Source organism: Callorhinus ursinus, unplaced genomic scaffold (assembly GCF_003265705.2).
Source record: "Callorhinus ursinus isolate GAN/ISIS: 27379988/994484 unplaced genomic scaffold, GSC_fseal_2.0 scaffold6, whole genome shotgun sequence".
In the NCBI taxonomy this organism is placed as follows: Eukaryota; Metazoa; Chordata; class Mammalia; order Carnivora; family Otariidae; genus Callorhinus; species Callorhinus ursinus.
Genome location: NW_027397068.1, coordinates 71,095,221 through 71,115,227, shown reverse-complemented (window position 1 = coordinate 71,115,227; position 20,007 = coordinate 71,095,221). Strand labels below are relative to the sequence as shown.

The 20,007-nt window shown below is 44.7% G+C and overlaps 1 protein-coding gene across 3 annotated transcripts in view; it reads right to left on the bottom strand.

The window, feature by feature from the left end:
• SNX9 (sorting nexin 9) overlaps positions 1-20,007 on the bottom strand; it is a 117,062-nt gene that overhangs the window by 34,213 nt on the left and 62,842 nt on the right. For 2 of the 3 annotated variants that reach the window (XM_073894152.1, XM_073894154.1), the window contains exons 4-6: positions 19,110-19,235; positions 4,262-4,430; positions 2,355-2,505 (exon numbers count right to left, since the gene is read on the bottom strand). In XM_073894152.1, coding sequence (XP_073750253.1) covers positions 2,355-2,505; positions 4,262-4,430; positions 19,110-19,235 — 446 coding nt within the window. The remainder of the gene's footprint in view (positions 1-2,354; positions 2,506-4,261; positions 4,431-19,109; positions 19,236-20,007) is intronic. The other variant, XM_073894153.1, reaches the window with a different exon arrangement.

The window sequence follows — 20,007 nt, the reverse complement described above, 5'->3', positions numbered from 1 at the left end:
AAGAGCCTAGTATATATACTCATAAATTAAAGTTATCTCTAATTATGTCATCATCTCTGAAAGTATTCCCTACAGCCTCAGGGACAGCTTTCTCTGGGCTTCTTCAACATTCTGAGCTGACTTCTGCGATATAATTTATCATGCTTAATCACCATAATCCATTTACACATTTCAGCAGACTGGAGGTACCTTAGAGAAAGTATTTGTATTTCCAGGACCCAGAGGAGTAAAGGGAATACACGAAATGTTTAATGGACTAATCTGGAACAGTTTTATTAAAGAACCTGTACTTTTGCTAGAAAATACTGATGGAAAAATTGGGGGATTACACAGAGTGACAATTCCCTGACTAGACTGTAAGCCTCTGAGTGCAGAGGTCCCATTTCACATTTCCTCCAGTATTCTTAGGGATCACAGCAAACCTCTAGGGCCAATTCATTTAATAATTATTGAACAGCAGTGCGATTTATTAATTCTTTCAGTATTATCAAGATGGAGTCTTATAATGCTCGAGTATACTTCAATTTCTAATCTCTTCTAGTGTAAGGTTTATGCTCCATGACAGGAATATGGCTGTCATATAAAACGGATTAACTGCTGAAAAATGTTAATACTTTAAAAAATTTTAATGACTGTTGTGAGTCATTTATATATTAGTCTAGTGAAATAATAATAATAAAAAAAGAACCACAGGATTTTAAACAGCTCTCAGCACCAGAGAGAGAGAGGGAGAGAGGGATGCCTCAGAGGTTCCGGGTCAATTTAGGATTCCTCTGATTTGGTTTCAGCCTGAACTGAAATTTTCGAGAATTTTAAATTAAAGCCAGCCCCTTCACTTGAGAGATGCAGAAACTGAGGCTCAAACGGGTCACCCCACTTCCCAAGATCATACAGCAGAGGAGAGCAGGTGAGCGTGGGGCACGGGAAGGCAAGGGAAAGCAGGGTCAGGAGCCTGGGCACGAGGCAGAGCCTCCCTAACCAGCGGGAGCCTGGGCACGAGGCAGAGCCTCCCTAACCAGCGGGAGCCTGGGCACGAGGCAGAGCCTCTCTAACCAGCGGGAGCCTGGGCACGAGGCAGAGCCTCCCTAACCAGCAGCCAGGAACGCTAGGCCGCACACGATGGAGTCCGCTTCCTCGTTGTCAAAATGGGGCTGAGAGGTACTTTACAGTAAAATGGGTTCCAATGCACTTGTATTTTATGCTAATTTACATCACTGCAGACCACACTGAGAACTTCACCTTCCACTCTAAGAAAAGGACAGAGTCAATGTGAATGACTTATTTTATTATGCATGCAACTGAACATGAAAATACATAATGGAAGAAAGTGGACAGACAAGTAGGAAGAACTTGCAGCTAAAAGCCAGCTCATCCAATCACTTGATGCTCTGTAAACACACGGAGGGGAACCGGTAGGACTCAAACTTCCACGTGTGGATCTAGACCCAGACCTTGACATCCAGGTACACAGCAAACATTCTGTTTACAACTGTTTCCAGACACAGATTAACACTCCTTCCTGCTCTGAATCATGGACTTGAAACATGGAGAAACAGTGGTGGTAATTTTAGAAAAACTCTATTGAGCACACTGCTCTAAGAAGAGAATTTGAGGATTCCTAGGGAAGTCATAGATTGTGTTTCCTTCGAGCTAACTGTGTGAACTACAGACTCATGCAGTCCCCTGGGGAATCCCACGGTGCTCTGTCCACACTCACCCCTTCCCACATGCTTCCCTATCAGGCACTGTGTCTACAAGTACTGTTCCAAACCCTTCTCGTTTTAAATCTCAGAGAAATCTAAGTGAAACAAAGTCTTACGACATCCTAGGCATAGTAGTTGAGAGACTGAGGGAATGACTGGGATCCTGACTTACCAGCTGTGCAAGCCTGGACACACACTTAACCTCTCTGGGCTTCAGTTCTTCCCATAGTGAAACAGAGTCTATGTACTACAAAGGGATACGAGGATCACATGACAGCTCATGGAAGCCACTCTGCACAACGCCTGGCCCACAGTAAGTGATCAACAAATAGGGAAACATTTAAAGGAGAATTATTATTATTAATATTATTATTTTTAGCTTTCTTGTGACATCAGCAATGAGACCTCAATGTGCCACCGAGTTGACAAAGGTAAAAAACAGTATTTGGCAGATCATTAAACAGAACAAGTATTTCACTTGAAAATGAAAAAAAAAAAAGTTCTTTCAATAAGCTTCTAAAGCTAAGATCCAAATAGAAATGATCAAATGACACCCCAAACTTCCCAGATCACTGAAAAGAGGAAAACCTCCTCGGATCTCCCCTCTGTTTCTGCGTGGAGTTCATGTTCCCCGATGCCCTTTAAACCTACTTGTTGAGTGGCAGCTTCATGGAGGAGGAGCCGGCCCGGCTGTTGCCCCGCTGCGCAGCCCCTGCTTCTGCTGACTCTGAATCCTTGAAGTAGGGAGCAGCGGCCTTGGGGTCGGCCCAGTCTTCGTCCCACTCATCATCATCACCGGTGGCTAGGGGCGGGCACAGAACACCACCGGTGAAGAAAAACAACATAAAAATGGAACGACCTCATTTTCTGAGAGTGACCACTGACTGCGTTAGCCAATTAAAAAAAGAAAGGAGAGAAGGCGTAGCACAGGAATAAACGGAGATGCAGAGTGAGGGCACCCTAGACCGTGGCAAGGGCTCCAACCCTGGGCTCTGCCTTTTGGTGCACAAGACAAGTTAGAAAAAACGAGGCTGTCAGTGTGAGGGACTTCAGGGAAGCGCAGACTAGGAGCAGCTCCGTGGAGGAGACACAAGCCAAGCCAGCACACAGGTAACTCTCACTTTATAAACCTGGAAATAAGCAGATCAAATACCCTTTCGGTAGCGAATATTGGGGAGGAAGGATGGAAGGCAGATAATAGATCTTTGACAAGGAATTCTTTAACACCAAGGATAATACAGGTGAAGGAAGGACGGGGGGGGGGGAGAGAAGAAATGCGACAGGGGGGCATTAACAGCGCCGCAGCCCCCCATTGGAACAGTGGTCTCTGTCGGGTACATACGCTGCTGCTGGCTCCCCCCCCCCACTTCCTCCTCCTGCTGTCTGGGCCCCGGTCTCCCACCCTGATGGCCTCACGTGTCCTTTTACCATTAGACAGAAAAATGCCCTGGGGTCTCGGCCCGAGGGTGCCGCCGAGAGACAATGGCCAAAATGAAAACGAAAAAGAACAGAATGTACTGGAAGGATCCGGGCCGAGTTGATACAGAACGAGGGGTCAGCTGTGCGGTCGCAGCCCTTCCACGGGCCCGTGACTCCTGGCTACGAGTGGGAGCCTGCGCCCTTCATGTCTCCTGCGCACAAGGCCCCTGCCACTAGCACATTCGATCCTCCGCAGGATGTGCTCCTCCACGGGTCATAAAAAAATGAGGGGCGGATCTCTGTCTTTTTATTTAATCTCAGAACAGACATAAATACCCTTTTTCTTAATTCCTGAATTGCTTCCCTGTCTACAAATTCCTCTTTTGCCTCTGTATGTCCATTAAAACAGGTAGTTAAGGAAAAAGGAAAAGGAAAAACCATTAAGTCAGACGTCAAACCAGCAGGTGATAAATCATACTCGATCTGTATAGACACTTTTTGGGCCCAAGGTTTTAAAACAAATGTGCGTCGGCTGCTAAGATTTTAGGGTGGGAAGAAGGTATAAAAACGGAGACGGCCAGTCTCCGGCACCGTGGAGGACCAGGCCCAGGAGCTGCGTCTCCTGCAATGGCGTCAATCCGCTGGCGACAGGAGCACTGCCGTGCTCTTCCACCTCCCACAGCCACGGGGCCGCTCGGCTCTCCTGCCTTACGGGCCTGGCCCCTGCAAGCGACTCCGATGCGGATCGTGGAGCTGGGACTAGCGATTCTAATTAACGACTACCCACATTTGGGCCCAGAAATCTAGGTTTGCGGTTAGTGACAAGAGCATCTGAGAGTGCTCCTTTGATGAAATTCTATTTTTAAAATATCTTTTTTTTTTCTTTTCAGATTTTCTTTATCATTTGAGAGAGAACAAGCGGAGGGGAGAGACGGAGCGAGAGGGAGGAGGCTCTGCTGAGCAGGGAGCCCGACGCGGGGCTCGATCCCGGGACCCCAGGATCACAACCTGAGCCGAAGGCAGACACTTCCCCGACGGAGCCACCCAGGCAGCCCTGATTAAATTCTATTTTTAACTCCGATGCCCTCCCCAGTCACTTTCAGGGTGGGCCCGGTCACCAGCAGAGCCCCCCTCCTCACCTGGTCCTTGGTAGGCCTGGGGGTGACCAAAGGCGGTGTCCCAGTTATTGGAGGTGTTCCTTTGGGCCGTGGTCCCCTCTGGCTTGGCCCCCCAGCCATCCGTGCTGTCCCAGTTTCCAGATTTGGAAGCACTCCAGGCTGACCAGGGGTCATTGCCACTGCTGACCTGCTGTCAGAGGTAAAAAAAAAAAAAAAAAAAAAAAGGAGAAAAAGACTATTTGTGACTTCTCAAAAGCATTACTCAATTCAGTAGGAATCACTTAACAATAGAATATACTAGGGGTGCTGCAAAAACGGACATAAGTTTAAAACAATTTTAAATTTAAATAATAATTTTACATTTAAATAACTAGATAAGGAAAGCACAAAGAGCAGCATCAACCTGATACATTTTTTTTTTTTTTTTATGTTAACTTTTTGCCCTGCTTCCTTGGAACCTGACAACCAGTAACAAAGGGACTATGACACGTGGCTGTCGTACTCGAAATTTCTTCTCCCCTGCCCCCCAGCAAGTACTTCCCTGAACTGTATCCATTCCCAAGGATGTTTTCGTGCCTCCACTGCATACATACACGGTCCTAAATAACGGCTTTAGGTTCTTAAAACTGACCTACACAACATTACATGGGATGTGTCTCTCTGCAAGCTGTCTTGTTTTCACTTAAATCGTGTTTTTGAGATTATCCATGCTGACGAGGATGTGTTTTATTTGCTTTAACTGTTTTAAAGCAAATCCACTATATCTTTGACTAGGTTTTAATTTTTATATGGAAAAGTAAAAAAAAAAAACAAAAAACAAAATAACAACACAAACAGAATAAAAGAATATGCCGGCCACCAGGCTGCCGGTCATTCTCTTCAGACAACTACCACCAATGAATTCCTTCCATATACTTCATCGAACATCCCACGTACAGAGGTCCTTTTTGTTTCTAAACCTTTGTGCTCTGCACTTATGTTCGTTTTTTTCATTTCACGGCCTGACGTGTTCTCTGTGGTCCATCAGCACAGATGGGTGACGTGGCTCTTCCCCATGGCTTGTTCCACCATATTTAACTCCCACAGCTTCACCAGCATACGCCGATGCTCACGTATCGTGCCGTCAGTGTTTTGCTACCGTAAATAATGCTGCAGTGCACCTCCTTGCACATCCTTCCCCATGTGTCCAATACAACTACGTGCAATTCCCAGAAGAGAAACTGGCGGGCTAAGGAGAATGGGCTCTCTCAGCTGACAGATTCTGTCAAACAGCTTTCCAAAGAGATTGTACAGTTCCATTCGACAGTTCCATTCCTACACTCCCAACTTGCCAACGGGTTCTGCCATGCATAAAAGGGGCTGCCATGCTCCAAAATTAATTTTAAAAATATTTTCCCCATTATTCCTTTATGTAATTTTACAGTTCAATTATTAAGAGCGTAAATAAAACTTTGGAGAAAGCAATACATGGCACTTGGTTTCAAGGACTATTACAGTGAGAGAACCTGCAGCCCACTTCTCACCCTGCCCCGTCCACTTGAGGCAACCACAGTTTTGGGGGTTTAATTCCTTGATTTTAAAATTGTAAATCTTTGATTTGCCTGGAATTTACTTTGGTGGGAGAAATAATGTGGGAATCTGACTTAATTTTTTCTTGTAGTCAGTCTGTTGGCCTAATACCATTTACTGAAAAATCCATCTTTCCCCTACTGAACTGAACTGTCACCTTACTCTTATGCTGGACTTGGGCCTATTTATGGACTCTTTTTTGTCTCCTAGGAATCCATTTGTACAAGTACCAAGTGACTTGTGAGCCCACTAGATAGAACAGCATTAATACTTTAGCAAAAATCTTTTATTGGTTTATTTTTACAAATCAACCTTAGCATCAGCTTAATATTTTAAAAGTAAAACAATCTAGGGGCGCCTGGGTGGCTCAGTTGGTTAAATGTCTGCCTTTGGCTCAGGCCGTGAGGGTCCTGGGATCGAGTCCCACGTTGGGCTCTCTGCTGGGCGGGAGCCTGCTTCTCCCTCTCCCTGCCTCTTCCCTTGCTTGTGCTGTCAAATAAAATCTTAAAAAAAAAAAAAATTTAAGAATTAAAAAAAAAAGGTAAAACAATCTAAACGTTTGCATCAGAATGTCAAATTTTGAAAAATGTGTTGATTTTTACTTGTATCACCTTAAACTTACAGATAAATTCAGGGAAAACAGCGCCTTAAAAAAAAAAACAATTTCAATATTGAATCTGTTTATCTAACAACATGGAATAGAAAATTTTCCCCTTTGAGTCTTCTTTCTCACATAAAAAAAACACCACTTGTGTTAAAAAAAAAAAAAAAAAAGGAACACAGGAAGGGGGAATTTGCAAGAAAATTACCCAAACTGTCTAATATACCCAATGCTCTAGAATACTATCGTGGTTGGCCTTTTTTGATACATGTGGGGAAAACTGCCGTCACACACCAGAACCATAAAAAACAGAGTGTATGTTTTACATGTGAAGTATGATTCCATTCAAACATCTCTTATACCTTCAAGAAAAAGAGTGAAGTTACTAGTGATTCTGCTCTAAGTCAAATATTAACAGCAGAAGGACATTTCATCCAGATGCCTGTGAATTTCTCAAATATACACCTTACATGGTGATACTCGCAAGGCATTCTAGCGGATACTGTAAATGAAGGCAGTCATGCTGAGGGCCTGCCAAGCACACTTCACTTAAGAGAAGCCCTTCCTCCCTGGTTTTCTTTAAGGAGGGGAGTTATACTCAGCAATATATACTCTGTGCTCTCCAAACTCTATGAGGTTTTTATTTTCAGAATGAGAACTTCAAGAAGTACAGAAATTTTGGATAGTAAGAGGACAGTAAGTACAGACATTCATTTGTCTAGTGTTTCCATCAAGTCTTGACCGAGCCCCCCCCCCCCCCCCCCCCCCCCCCCCATGAAATGATAGGCTGAGGGCAGCACAGTCAAGGGCACGGGGTCTGGTCAGGCAGCCAGGCTGAAATTCTGGCCGGGAATTTCAGGCTTAGAATTTGAAACCAGGCAGTCTGCCTCAGATTCAGAAAGGCTGGTGCGAAGTTACATGAAGGAAACTGAAAAGGAACAGAGGCTTATAAAGTAGAACAGGAAGACTGAGGGTCAACACTGCCGTGACGTTAAGACTATAATGTTAGCAAAAAAAGATTTTCATCGACATCGAGGAAACAATCAGATGTGAACCAGTCACAGCAAGTATCCTTAAAAAAAAATTCTTTTGAAAACTACTGCATTTAAACAAAAACACTAATTTGAAAAGATACAAGCACCCCTATGTTTACTGTGGCATTATTTACAACAGCCCACGTGGCCATCCACAGATGAATGGATAAAGACCACACACACACACACACACACACACACACACACACACACACACACACACACGGGGACTATTATTCAGCCATAAAAAAGAACGATTTTGCCATCTGAACAACATGGATGGACCTCAGCATAATACTAAGTGAAATAAGTCAAAGACAAATACCATACGATTTCACACATATACAGAATTTAAAACAAACAAACAATGAACAAAGGGGAAAAAGAGACAAACAAAAAAAGACTCTTAAGTACAAAGAACAAACTGGTGGTTGCCAGACGGGAGGTGGGGGATTGGTGAGCTCCGTGAAGGGGACTCAGAGTATACTTATCAAGATGAACACTAAGAAATATACAGATTTACTGAATCACTGCAAACGAAACTAAAATAACACTTTATGCAAAGCATACTTAAATTTAAAAATAAATGAATGAAATTTACAAAAGAAATTAATTAGGGTAAAAATAAATAAAACTACTTGGTTTATAAATTGCTTATACTAATTGCTATATATTTGGTTACCTATATGATCTCAGCTCCTACCTAGGTTATGAAATCCCTGTAGGCAAATCTAGTAATTATTTGCTTCCTTCTCTGTTGTTTTTCCTGGGACATTCCCTCTATCTGGTTTCAAGGTGACTCTTGCTGATAAATCTTTCAAAGCTCGGCCCACTGGACACCTCTCCAGCCTCAATCACTGACCTCTCTCTCTCTCTCTCGCTCTCAGATGGCCTTTCCTGACTTCCAGCGCCCCTCCTCTAATACCAGCAACTAGTAGCCAGCTCACACAGTCCGTCTCCTCCTTTCTCGGAATCTACCTTGCCATGCACTGGCCTCTGACCTCTGTGTTTTCAACCCCTAATATCCCTTCTTGGGGCGCTTGGCACAAACATTTTCTGGGTGCTAGATGCCAGATCTTCAAAGCCCAACCCCTCCTGTAACAACCTGCTAGGATGACCTGGTTTAATCACCCTGTGGCCTCTGACCCCCTTGCCCTCAACCCCAATAACCCTTGTGCCCCCAGCCGCAGGCATTTGGCTGAACAACCCATTCTGCTCCTGAGCCACGGCTTCAAGCCCAGAGTGGCCTCTTCTCTTCCTTTCTTCTGGCCTTCCTCCCTCTCTCCTTCTGTAAGGGCTTCATCGTCTTCCTTACTGCCCTTTATGGTACCAGACAGCTCCTGACTGTCAACCACGTGACTGAGAACCCTTCATTAGCTCTCACTGCCCACGGAACAGATCCCCAACCAAGTGTCAGTGACAAGCTCCCCCAGGTGCAAATCCCAGCTGCCCTGCCAATTCCTGCCGATTCCAGCCCGTGTCTCCACGCCCCAAGAAGGCCTTCTGGAATATACTTCACCTGAAACGATCACCTCACTTGGGGAAAAGGGCTACTTTGAGGGGCTTTAAATGTTTATTTCCTCTTGCATTCAAGTTTGAGCTTTACCTTATTTATGGTAGGAGAAGGAGAAGATGAAGAAGGTGGTGACTGGCTGAGACTTTCGATACAACCAATCTGAACCAAAATATCCACCTTAAAACAAAAAGGGTGCTCCGTAAGCGAATAAAAAAAGAGCATACCAAAGCTTTTAACTAGAGACAGCAAACTCGTGGCAGGGCTAAGTTCACCAGAAAATGCTAGCATGCGGTCCGTTCACAAACATTACGTGCAAAAGCAAAGCCCCAACTGCGGAGGAGTGGGTTCTGGTCAGTGCGCACTCTGGGGACTGCTGCTGCCGGCCACATCACGGTGTCACTGAAGCACCAAAAATAATCCTAAGCAGCACAGAAGGAATGGAACAAATACCATGCGAGTCACACAGCCAAGGAAAGAAACTCCAGAGGAAACACAAAGCCAAGCTTTCCAGAATGTTAGGATGTTGAACCAGTGTTTTCAAAGCCACCGGGCACGTGAGATGAGCAAAGCCACCTGGCTGACAAGAAGGAGACACGGTGTCACAGTGACGCCCAGCGGGCCCAGGTGAGGGCAGAAGGAGCCAGCCAGGCCGTGCCCGCACGAGCAAAGGCCTCTGGTGCGTGCTCTGGAGGCTCTCCCTGGCTCGGTACGCAGCGTCCTTGTGACAACAGGTAACGGATATGCTCCCATGAAGCTACTCAAGGCCAAAGTGGAACTGGTGTCAGGAGGAGAGCTGTGGAGCCCCGTTCCGAGGCTTTGAGTCCCAGCTCTGCAGTTCTCCAGCAGGGAAGTCATTACTAGAACGCTCACATGGTGTCACAAGGATGCACTTTTCAGGTACAACTCTCTTGTTAAGTTGGTGGTATTATTTCCATTTTCTAGATGTAGATAAACTTGACTTTGGAAATCAATTAACATACAAAGTAGGCTATCAACATGATCCAGTTTTCCACTTAAAACTAAAACTATTGCTCTGGTCCCACTTGAAAAAGCTTAAAAATAATGTGAAAGGGTTACACTGTTTCTAAGTAACCTAACTTCATGCCAGAACAAGACCCCAAAATATTTATGGGAATACAAAAATACCCAGCATATAACAAGGTAAAAATCACAAGGTCTGGCTTCCAATAAAAAATCACCAGGCATGAAAAGTAGCAAAAAATATGAGCCATAACGAGGAAAAACCAATCAGTCAAAGCTGACCCAGTCATGACACAGACAACAGAATTAGCAAGAATATTTAAGAGCAAGAAAGCTTCCAGATATTGATGAGACAGAGGAAACATTTTGATGGGCTTCCAGTGGGTGATAATTTTAAGCGCAAAAAAGAAAGACCCACACCAGTGGGAACACACGGGATCAGTGGAAACTCTTGGGTCCTCAACAATACCAAAAAAATAGGAAAACTCATTTGTCACTACTTGAGGAGCTTATATTAAAGCAACTTCTTACCTGGAAAACTGGCAGTGAAAGGGAAAGAATTGGACATCTATACCAAATTCCAGTAGAAACTGTTTTCCAAGGTAGCTAACCAGCTCCAACTGATAAAGGAAAAGTGCTATTTTACAGAAGAAAGCCACCTCAGTAAATGTGGAAGAAATCGCTTTATTGATTCAGGCAAAGATATCACCTGGTGGTAAACTATTAGGTGAATGATTAATAGCACTGAATAATTAACACCAGACAGATTACCTTCTGGTCACAAGGAGAGAACATAACCAGGTGGTGGAAGCAGAAGACTGCCATTAACCTGACCCAAGGTCATTCTGATCAGTAATGGTGGGCTGATTCTGATGTGCTGTAGCATTAATATACAATATCCCTATGGTATATTCTTGCCCAGAATGTTCACTTTGAATCCTTTTGAGACCTTAGGTACAGCTTCCAATTTATAAGAAGTACAGAGGATAGAGGAACAACTTGGACAATACCAAAGGAACCATCTGACAAATCCAAAAGACAGGAATTATACAGGAAAACCAGCTAAGAATAAAAAAGTCGGGGCTGTGCTGGAAAGAAAGGAGACGTGTGAGGGACATAGTGGACATAACCAGACCTAAAGCCTGGGCCCTACACTGAACGGCAGTTCCTAAACAAGCTGCAAAAGACATTCTGGGGTCTGCTGGGTAGATTAAAGTTGGTCTGGATATTACATAAGATGAAAATTTACTGAAAAGGACTGTCACCTTTTAAAAGGTTACAAACAGTATGTATTGTATGTGTCTCATACGGGTATACATGTGGATAACCACGTTCAAGCAGGGAAAATAAGGTATGGGCCTAGGTGTAAACAGCAGTGCATGGTGGGGATGTGATGCTTTTCTGTTGGCTAGCCTGAATTTTCTAATGTTCTACAGTGTTTATGTACTGCTTCTATAATAATAAAGGGTTCTTCTTAAAAATTATTTTTAGAGAAAATAAAAACACGAGTCCACAAAAATGATAGGTCCTGGTTTTGTTATATTTTGCTGTATTTTGCTTCTTACAGGACACCTTCTGGGAACCTGGACCAGTAAGAAGCACACTCCTACTCTGGATAACAGTGGTGAGATCTGACTCGTTCGCTGATCTCCCGGTAAGCACACGAGACATGGTCTGAGAAGGACAACTTCCACTGCACACATCACAAAAGTAGCCACACGGGAGCTACTGGAACAAGATGCAGAGAAGGGTGATGATGCCACTATTTCTCTGTGCGTCCTCCTACACTAGGCTGGACGTTGAGGGTTACTGAGGTCTGAGAATTAATGAAAAAGATAACGTATATTTCATTAAGATTGCTTTCTATCTGGCTTTCTACCAAACCAGCACACTGAGTACAAAGGACATACGACGGCTCAAAAGAAACGGATGGGTGGCCATGGCTTCCTTAGAGGAGACGCTCCAATCAATACAGGTCAATGCGGACCACTCGGCCTGATAAGTCTGCCAGGTAAGAGGAGTCCCGAATCACGGGCTCACTACCTTTTACACTGTTACCTTGGGGGAGAGGCCGTGGAAGCAATCGAGGGTTCCCCTTGCCACCACACAAGGGGGGTTCTTGCTGTGCCTCCGTCCCACGCTCACACGTTCTGTTGTCAGTCGGCTTATCTGCCATGGCCTCTCATTCCACTACACCCTCACGAATGGTCCCCTGCTTGGAAGCACAGATGGAAGTTTATAGTTGCAAAATTCCTTCCTTCCAGGGCAAGACTTTGTCCAGGGATTTGCAACAGGAATGAAAAGAAAGTTGCTTGCTCTGTGAAGTCGGAGGCTATTTATGTTTTTCTTCTTCTTTTGTTTTGACAACTCATCTGTATGACTGAGGCACCAAAATCTTTGTGACATCTCTCCTTCATCCGACATATGATGACCATATGCCAGCTGTGTCAGGAAGCAGGGGCAGAAAGCGAATATTGTGATGTCCAAGCACATTTCAACGGCTTCTGACAAAGATTTAACTCTTTTTCTCAAAAGAGCCTACAGAGGGTACAAAATTTTCTTATGTAGAGAGCCCAGCCATTTCCACTCAGAATGTAGAAGAATTTGTAAAATTTCCTGTTCTGTTCCTTATAGATCTTTTGCTCAAAGGACATTATCTAATTGTAATTCATTTAATTCAGATGAACCTCTACTAACGTCACAAAACCACTGGTCAGAATATAAAACCTCTACATTCTTTAAAAAAAAAAAAATGAGGATAGATCACAGGAACCAATTAAAGCTGTTTGTACTGATTGGAAATGACCCAAAAAGTTTAACTGGTTTAACAAACCCTTTGTTAATTCACATTCTAAACCCACAGATGTCAACTCCAGTTATTTATTTTTTAAATACAGAAAATGGAAACTTATTTTATTAATTTGTCCTAAGAAGTGGGAAATATTTGTATCAGCTTAGAGAGTTGACTTACTTTGTTAGTGCAATGTCTTAAAATAGGTCACTGTATGTCCCAAACAGGATGATGCTACAAGTAGTTTCCAGACGGATCTAATAAAAGTCCATGAGAGACCGGCTTACAGACACTTCTGACGATGGGCTGTGTTATAACAACGCTCACTGGCCCTTCATCAAAGCACTGTTCAGGTAAAAAACAAAACAAATCCTTCCCTTTCGTCATTTGTTTCCTGTTCGACGAAAACACACAACAATGACAAACCACCCTCAACAATGAACTTCATGGCATGAACTTTTGGAAAGATTCCCTAGATGCATAAAGCTGTCTTATACAAAGCAAGGATCTGTGATCAAAAAAGCATGGAAAGTTAGTATCGCTAGCCTGTTGCAGTTCTGGAGAAAACGTCAGCAAATCCTTTAAACAGATGTCTACAACCTTCTTTAACAAAGCCCTGTAGTCCATTAAAAGGGATTCATATGGGGGTGGGAAGAGAGAGAGAACCTTTCCAATTGGGTTTTGTAAAGAGGAAATCTCAATAAACAATGGTGAGAAGTCTATGGCATTATAGATCTTACTGGACATAATGAAATAACAAGCAAACCTAATACCTGTGTGAAGCATTCTTCTGATTTATTTTTAAATGAATTACAAAATGGTCTTAGGATGGCCTAAAAATGGATTTTTTTTTGAGAAATGAGAAAGTAAAATGTAGTTCCAACATAAAATTACTATTGCCTTCTTTATCCCTAAACCAATTAAAAATCCTTCATAACAAATACCATTACACTGAAAAGCTCTGAATAAAAAGATGTTATTTCCCTAAATACCCACTTAACTTTGAGCATTTGTTTAATATCTAAATGGTTAAAAAGCAGTTAACAACCCCAGCGGATTTCCTGTAAGGGAATGAACTATTTCTGAATCAGCAGATGGTAGAATGAGGTGTAATGGTGGCTCCTAGTCCTCCAGCCAATGCTGAGAACAACACAACCTCCCTTGACAGAATCCAGGTTGAAATCAGTGAATCTCCTAACATTTTCCACCGTAAAATACCTTTTGCTGTATTTATGAAAGAACAACAACAACAAAATCATTCCAACATGTGCAGAGCATTCTATTATGGTGCAAGGCCTCTTACAGGTTATGGGAATAGAAAAAAAAAATAAGACAAAATCTCTGCTTCTCACCAAGCTTGCGAGTTCCCAAATAAATTTGTGATAAGAGTCACCAATAGCACTACGGGAATCGAGAGAAGGAAAGACCAAACAAGGCTTCAAAAGGGGTGCGGTATTTGAGCTGGACCTTGGGGGCCGGGCAGACCTGAGAGACAGAAGGAGTTATTCTCCCGTTCTTGGAGGAGAGCGCAAAAGAGACAGAAGGGGGACTAGCACGGGGCATATCTGGAGCAGAGCCTGTCTGGCCCGGAGCCTGATACACAAGGAAGAATAACGTAAGGACGGGGCCATGCTGGGGAGTCAGAGAAATACAACTGAGGCTGGAAAAGTATCTAGTCGCACCTCAAGTGCAGCTGCGTTTCTCACACACCTTCCCTACTGCGCGTTGCCCCAGGTCTGCATGGTTACCGACAGGACGGGGACCGCCTGCTCCACACACGGCTCTCTCGACGTGTAGAACTGGTCTCGCGCTTCAGGAGGCAATGGGGGAGCCCCGAGAGTTGCTCGAGCAAAGAACTGACATACTTACCGTCTTATTTTAGAGGCAGTGGTATCTGAGCTACTAAAGCAAACAATTATGAAGTCCCTGCTGAGTACCAAGCACTGCTCTGAACACTTGAGCCCGTCTCTCCATTTGCGCGTTCCTGCCATTCTACGGGAGTTTCCAGAAGAGGAAGTGGAGGCACAGAAGCCACGGCGCTGCCCCGGAGTCACACAGAGCCAGAGTCCTGGGATGAGAAGCGAGGGTTTTCCTGCCCTTTCCCATCTGAGGGCGCAGGCCACACCCGTCAGGAACCGGCTTGGCGAGGGTCTCACAGAGGAATAAAAGGAGGGCAGTGAGAACGTTCCCGAGAGAAGATACGGGAGAGTGAGAAAGGGAAATGCTGAGTGATCTGCTCACGATGCGTCTTGAGGGACAGAACGGAGAGGCAGACAGAGACGGTCAACAAGAAGCTGGCAATGGAGTAAACCAAAGAGAAAACTTAAGACTGGAGAGACATGTCCGTGGCTGGAGGAGAGGGAGAGAGGCTGTTATGAACCAGGGTAAGCCATCGAGAACATCCCTCGGAGAAGGGGAGAGGGGAGACGAGAAGGAAGAGTATTTAGGAAATGTCTCCCATGTGTAACTTCCTCCAAGGGCTCTGATCCTCCAACTCCGGAAGCTCATACAGTGGCGCCGGTTTGTCACACCGGGTCTGACCGCCAGGCTCAGGTGTGGCCCTTGACCCCGTCCCGCCTGGGCGGCGGCGGGGGGAGAGGCAGGGGGGACGGGGGGGGGGGGGGCGCGGCCAGAGCAGTGGGTGAGGAACTGGGAAGCAGGAAACCAGAGACTCCCAGGGAACTGGGATGCAGCGCGAGAAACAGAGAAGCAGTTCATCCCAGGTAGGTGGTTCTTGCCAGTATTTAAACGAAGATAGAAAAAGAAATCTCTCAAAAACCTTCAGATGAAACATCTAGGTTCACAGAACCTTTAATTACCGTGGAATCCACAGAGGCAGCCATATGGGAGGTGCGTAAAGATCTACTGTGAGGAGTTTTTCGGAATCGGGGCAATGGTATCATTTAAACACTGATAACTGGGTGCAAATCAAGATGAGGGCAACCGTCCACAGGTCTCTGAATGAGGCTGGTGGCACTGCCACCCATATGAATCGCCCTTGAAGCTGTAAAATCCCAGATAGAGAACTAATAGTGAAACTAAGGTGAACCACTAAAAAATGATTCATCTTTTCTAAAGGTACTGCAATAGCGGTCCTCATGCAACTTAAAAATCTGTATTTGAGTAAGAAAACAATGAGAATTTGATTCATTTCTGGGTTATCCTTTGATAAATATTCTACACAATTTGCATCTATGGTGTATGTGTATTTGAGCCTGGGAAAGGTACCATTACCCATACTGATGGGCCTTTGAAAACAATCACACGTCCACATCGGTGCATCTAAATCTACATTCCTGCTCCCACCGGAAGCATGCTTCCCCCCGCGGGGCTGCCCTGGGGTCGGCCTGGCCAGGCCCCTCCTGCCCGATGCATGTGTCCCAGCCTCCTGCTGCTGGAACCATGCGCGGCGAAGCTTCTGCCCACGTGGCTGTGTTCCCAGAGCAGCTCTGCAAGTAAACTGCTGGGTCAGAGACTGCATGCATTTTAAATAGTAATGCATGTTATCAAACTGCCTTCCAAATGCTTCATCAATTTATCCTTCCTCTAGCTTTGCATCAGAACATGCCTGTCTGAACATGCCTTTCCTCATACTCGGTATTAAAACATTTTAATTCTCTGACCCTTTAATAGAGGACTCTAAAAATGAGTATTTTCCTATGTTTATTGGCTATTTGCACCTTGCCTGTGTGGGAAGAAAGCCAGATTTAAAATAACTGGTGCCGAGGAGAGCAAACACAGACTGATCCGGAGGGGTGTGCAGGGTGGAAAGGGGGGGGTGCGCCCTGCATGGCCTGACCGGGGAGAGGGCAGGGCTGGCTCCTCCAAATAAAACTGACCCCTGGGAGAGCACACACTGCCGGAGTAATGAGAAAATCCCAAGGGGCATAACCCTGGAACAAAAATAGTTTTTTCCTATTGATATTTAGATAATGAAAGAATGAGTAAACCTGACAGCAAAAGTTTTTAAAAGCTACCAATTAAAAATGGCTGCCTGGTTTCTTATTCATGACATTTTTCATGGTATTTATAAACGCACCACCATTCTGGTCTATTTAAATTCTTCTATTCCAGATAACTGAAAGCATAGATGTTTTTACTTGAGAAGGGGGCACCTGGGTGGCTCAGCTGGTTGAGCATCTGACTCTTGGTTTTGGCTCATGTCGTGATCTCAGGGCTGTGGGACAGAGCCCCGCGTAGGGCTCCAGGCTCGGCGTGGAGCCTGCTCAGGATTCTCTGTCCCCCTCCTGCTCTGTCCCTCCCTACCTACTCTCTCTCTCTCAAAAAAAATTTTTTTTTCATTTAAATTAAATCCAAATGCTCAGTTAGTTAATTATGGTCATGCTTTCTATATTTTGTTACTTCTAGTTTCAGTTCACTTTTTCTTTGCTTTCAAAGGATCTGGTTAGATTTAATGTTAGAATGGATTAGTAAAATCCACCTTCAAAAAGTTGGTTTTATTTCGACTTAATGCTACTCAGTTTCTACTGCTACATTTAAATACCGAGGAAGCTACTTCGTAACAGAATAAGACTTGAGCCTGATGGTGAATTTGTGGTCAGAGTGCTTTAGTCCATCCTGAGACAGCGGCTGAAGTAGGTCCCTGAATTAAAATAGGATGAGTATTTTTCCATCTTTTGTTTCCTTTGCTTATTCTAAATCATCTCAGCATCATTCCCTTTTATTAAAATGTCGTCTTTTACTCGATGCAAACCTATTTCAGGGATGTTTTTGTTTAACTTGGTAAACTCAGCTGAGCCGGCTTTGCCCCCAGGGGCACGTGGCACCATCTGCAGACAATTTTGGTGGTTACACCCGAGAGCAACTCGATGTTGCTGGCCGGCAAAGAGCAGAGGCGAGGGGTGCTGCTAAACCGCACAACGCGGAGCTCAGGCCCCAGTGTCCACAGCGCTCATGCTGAGAATCCCTGGTACAACTTCAAGTGAGGCCTGACTGCTGTTTCTTCATGTTTTATCCTGAGTTAATGTCTAACTGACCAATGTTCTCCGGTATTCTACAGTAACAAAATGCAGGAAAACGCTCAACTACGGTGACCACTTTTGCCTCTGAATTTTAAATATTTGGGCCAGACTAATTTGTAATTCAGGATGTCCACCAAAAGCTATTTAAAAATGTATAAAATCGGGGTGCCCGGGTGGCTCAGCTGATTAGGTGTGTCTGGCTTCAGCTCAGCTCATGATTTTGGGACACTGAGATTGGGTCCCCGAGTCGGGACTCCCTGCTCAGCGGGGAGTCTGCTTTTCCCTCTCCTTCTGCTCCTCCCCTGTTCACTCTCTCTCTCTCTCAAATCAATAAAATCTTTAAAAAATAAATAAATCAAAATGTATAAAATCTGCAGTTAACATATGATAATAGCACTTAGATAAATCCTCTTGTAAGGTTAAGATTTAAATATTCTGTAAGCAAATATTTACAGTGATAGGACTATGAGGCTTCACATAATTGAAAACATTCTATGTAGTTAAAGAATATCAAAAAATAACATGCCCTAAAGCCCATTTGTTTCTACGGATGTAGGAAGTGGTAACATTTTGATCTCCATCTTCTGACTTTTCTTGTTGCCGCTCACCCAAGGTAATCATTTAACAATAACTGAACTAGGCAGAGTCACCTAAACTGGTCAAAATTTTCATTAAAATTAATGTCAAATTTCAGTGTATTTTTCTCAATGCACCCCACGGCTTTAAGTTTCCTAGAGACAATGCAATAGCAGTGGCGAGCACTGAGCGCTGGATCTGTGGCCACTTTCACCTGCACTGCGTCTGCAAGACGAGAGTGTAAGAAACATGCCAAGGTCAGAGAAATCATTTCCTGCTTCGGCTGCAGCTCTGACACTCATCGCCCCAGCGTGGGACCCTGCCTTTCCTTCCCCACTTGGGAGAATATCTGCCCCTTATAGGGTCTGTGTTTGTATCATGCCAGACTTCTGGAAGCAACTCTCAACGAACACCCTGCATTCTCTCTTATAATCAACTTTAAAAACAGTCTTCAGGGACGCCTGGGTGGCTCAGTCGGTTAAGCGTCTGCCTTCGGCTCAGGTCATGATCCCAGGGTCCTGGGATCGAGTCCCGCATCGGGCTCCTTGCTCAGCAGGGAGCCTGCTTCTCCCTCTGCCTGCCTCTGGCTCTCTCTCTCTCTGACAAATAAATAAAATCTTTAGAAAAAAATAAAAATAAAAAAAACAAAACAGTCTCCAGCTGGTCTAACAGGCAAGTTTTTGTTAATGCCCAACAGAAATGCCACACAGACATCTAACAGCTACTTTGTGCTTTCAGGGAATGGCAACCGCTAGAACGCATCATGAGCCATCACAGAGGCGTTGCTCTCCCAGTCCAGCCAGTTGATGGAAGACTCACCTGGTTGTTACTGATGGCAGCTGACGAATTGGCCTGAGCCGTACTTGCTGAGAGAGAATCGAGGAAGGCCTGGTCAGCCACTGAATTTCCACAAGAAAATGGGTCTTTTCCATCATTGGGCAAAATCTGAATAATAGAAAGAACCACAGTTTTTTCATAGATTAGGAGTAGTTCAGAGTTAGAGTCTCTAAAAGCAAGCAAAAATTGTCATCTATTATGGAAAAGAGGCTTATATTCTTAAAAGGTAGGGTAGCCTTTGAACATCTATATTAACTATTCCTTTCCAGAAGTATGCAGAGTTCTAGAAAATGCAATCAATGCCAGCACCAACTTAAATCCCCAGATTGTTCTCCTTCTTGTCCATTTTTAGGATCCTGCCTGCACGGTGCACAGAGGTAAAGCACGACACAAACATTAAGACAGGTGGGCTGAGTCCAGGGGCCTGTGAGCCCTCTGGAACTACACAGGCGAGCTTGGGGTGCATGCACATGCACAGATTTCTGAGAGGAGCCACAGATTCATCAGATTCTCCAGAGGGTTCAAAACTCCCCACCCCAACTCTCCATCAGGAACAACAGGCAGAGAGACAGCACCCAGGTAAACATCCCCCCCCGGGGCATCATTCCTCTCTGCTGGAGGGGAACCAGAGGCCCCTTGTTCTTGATCTCACTCCCGTTTTACTCACAGGGCACCAGGCAACCTTGGTTTCAGTTGGTCACCTGAGGGGGGAGAGGCAAGCTGACCAAGTACCCAGATCTCAAGTTTGAGTGACCTACAGACAACCAGCAGGGGGCGCCAGGAGGTTGGCTCAGAGTGGGGCTTTGTCAGCTGAGTGGGTGTGTCCCAGCTGGGAGGCTCCTTCCAGGGGCTGGAACACTATCCTTGCCATCCATGGGCA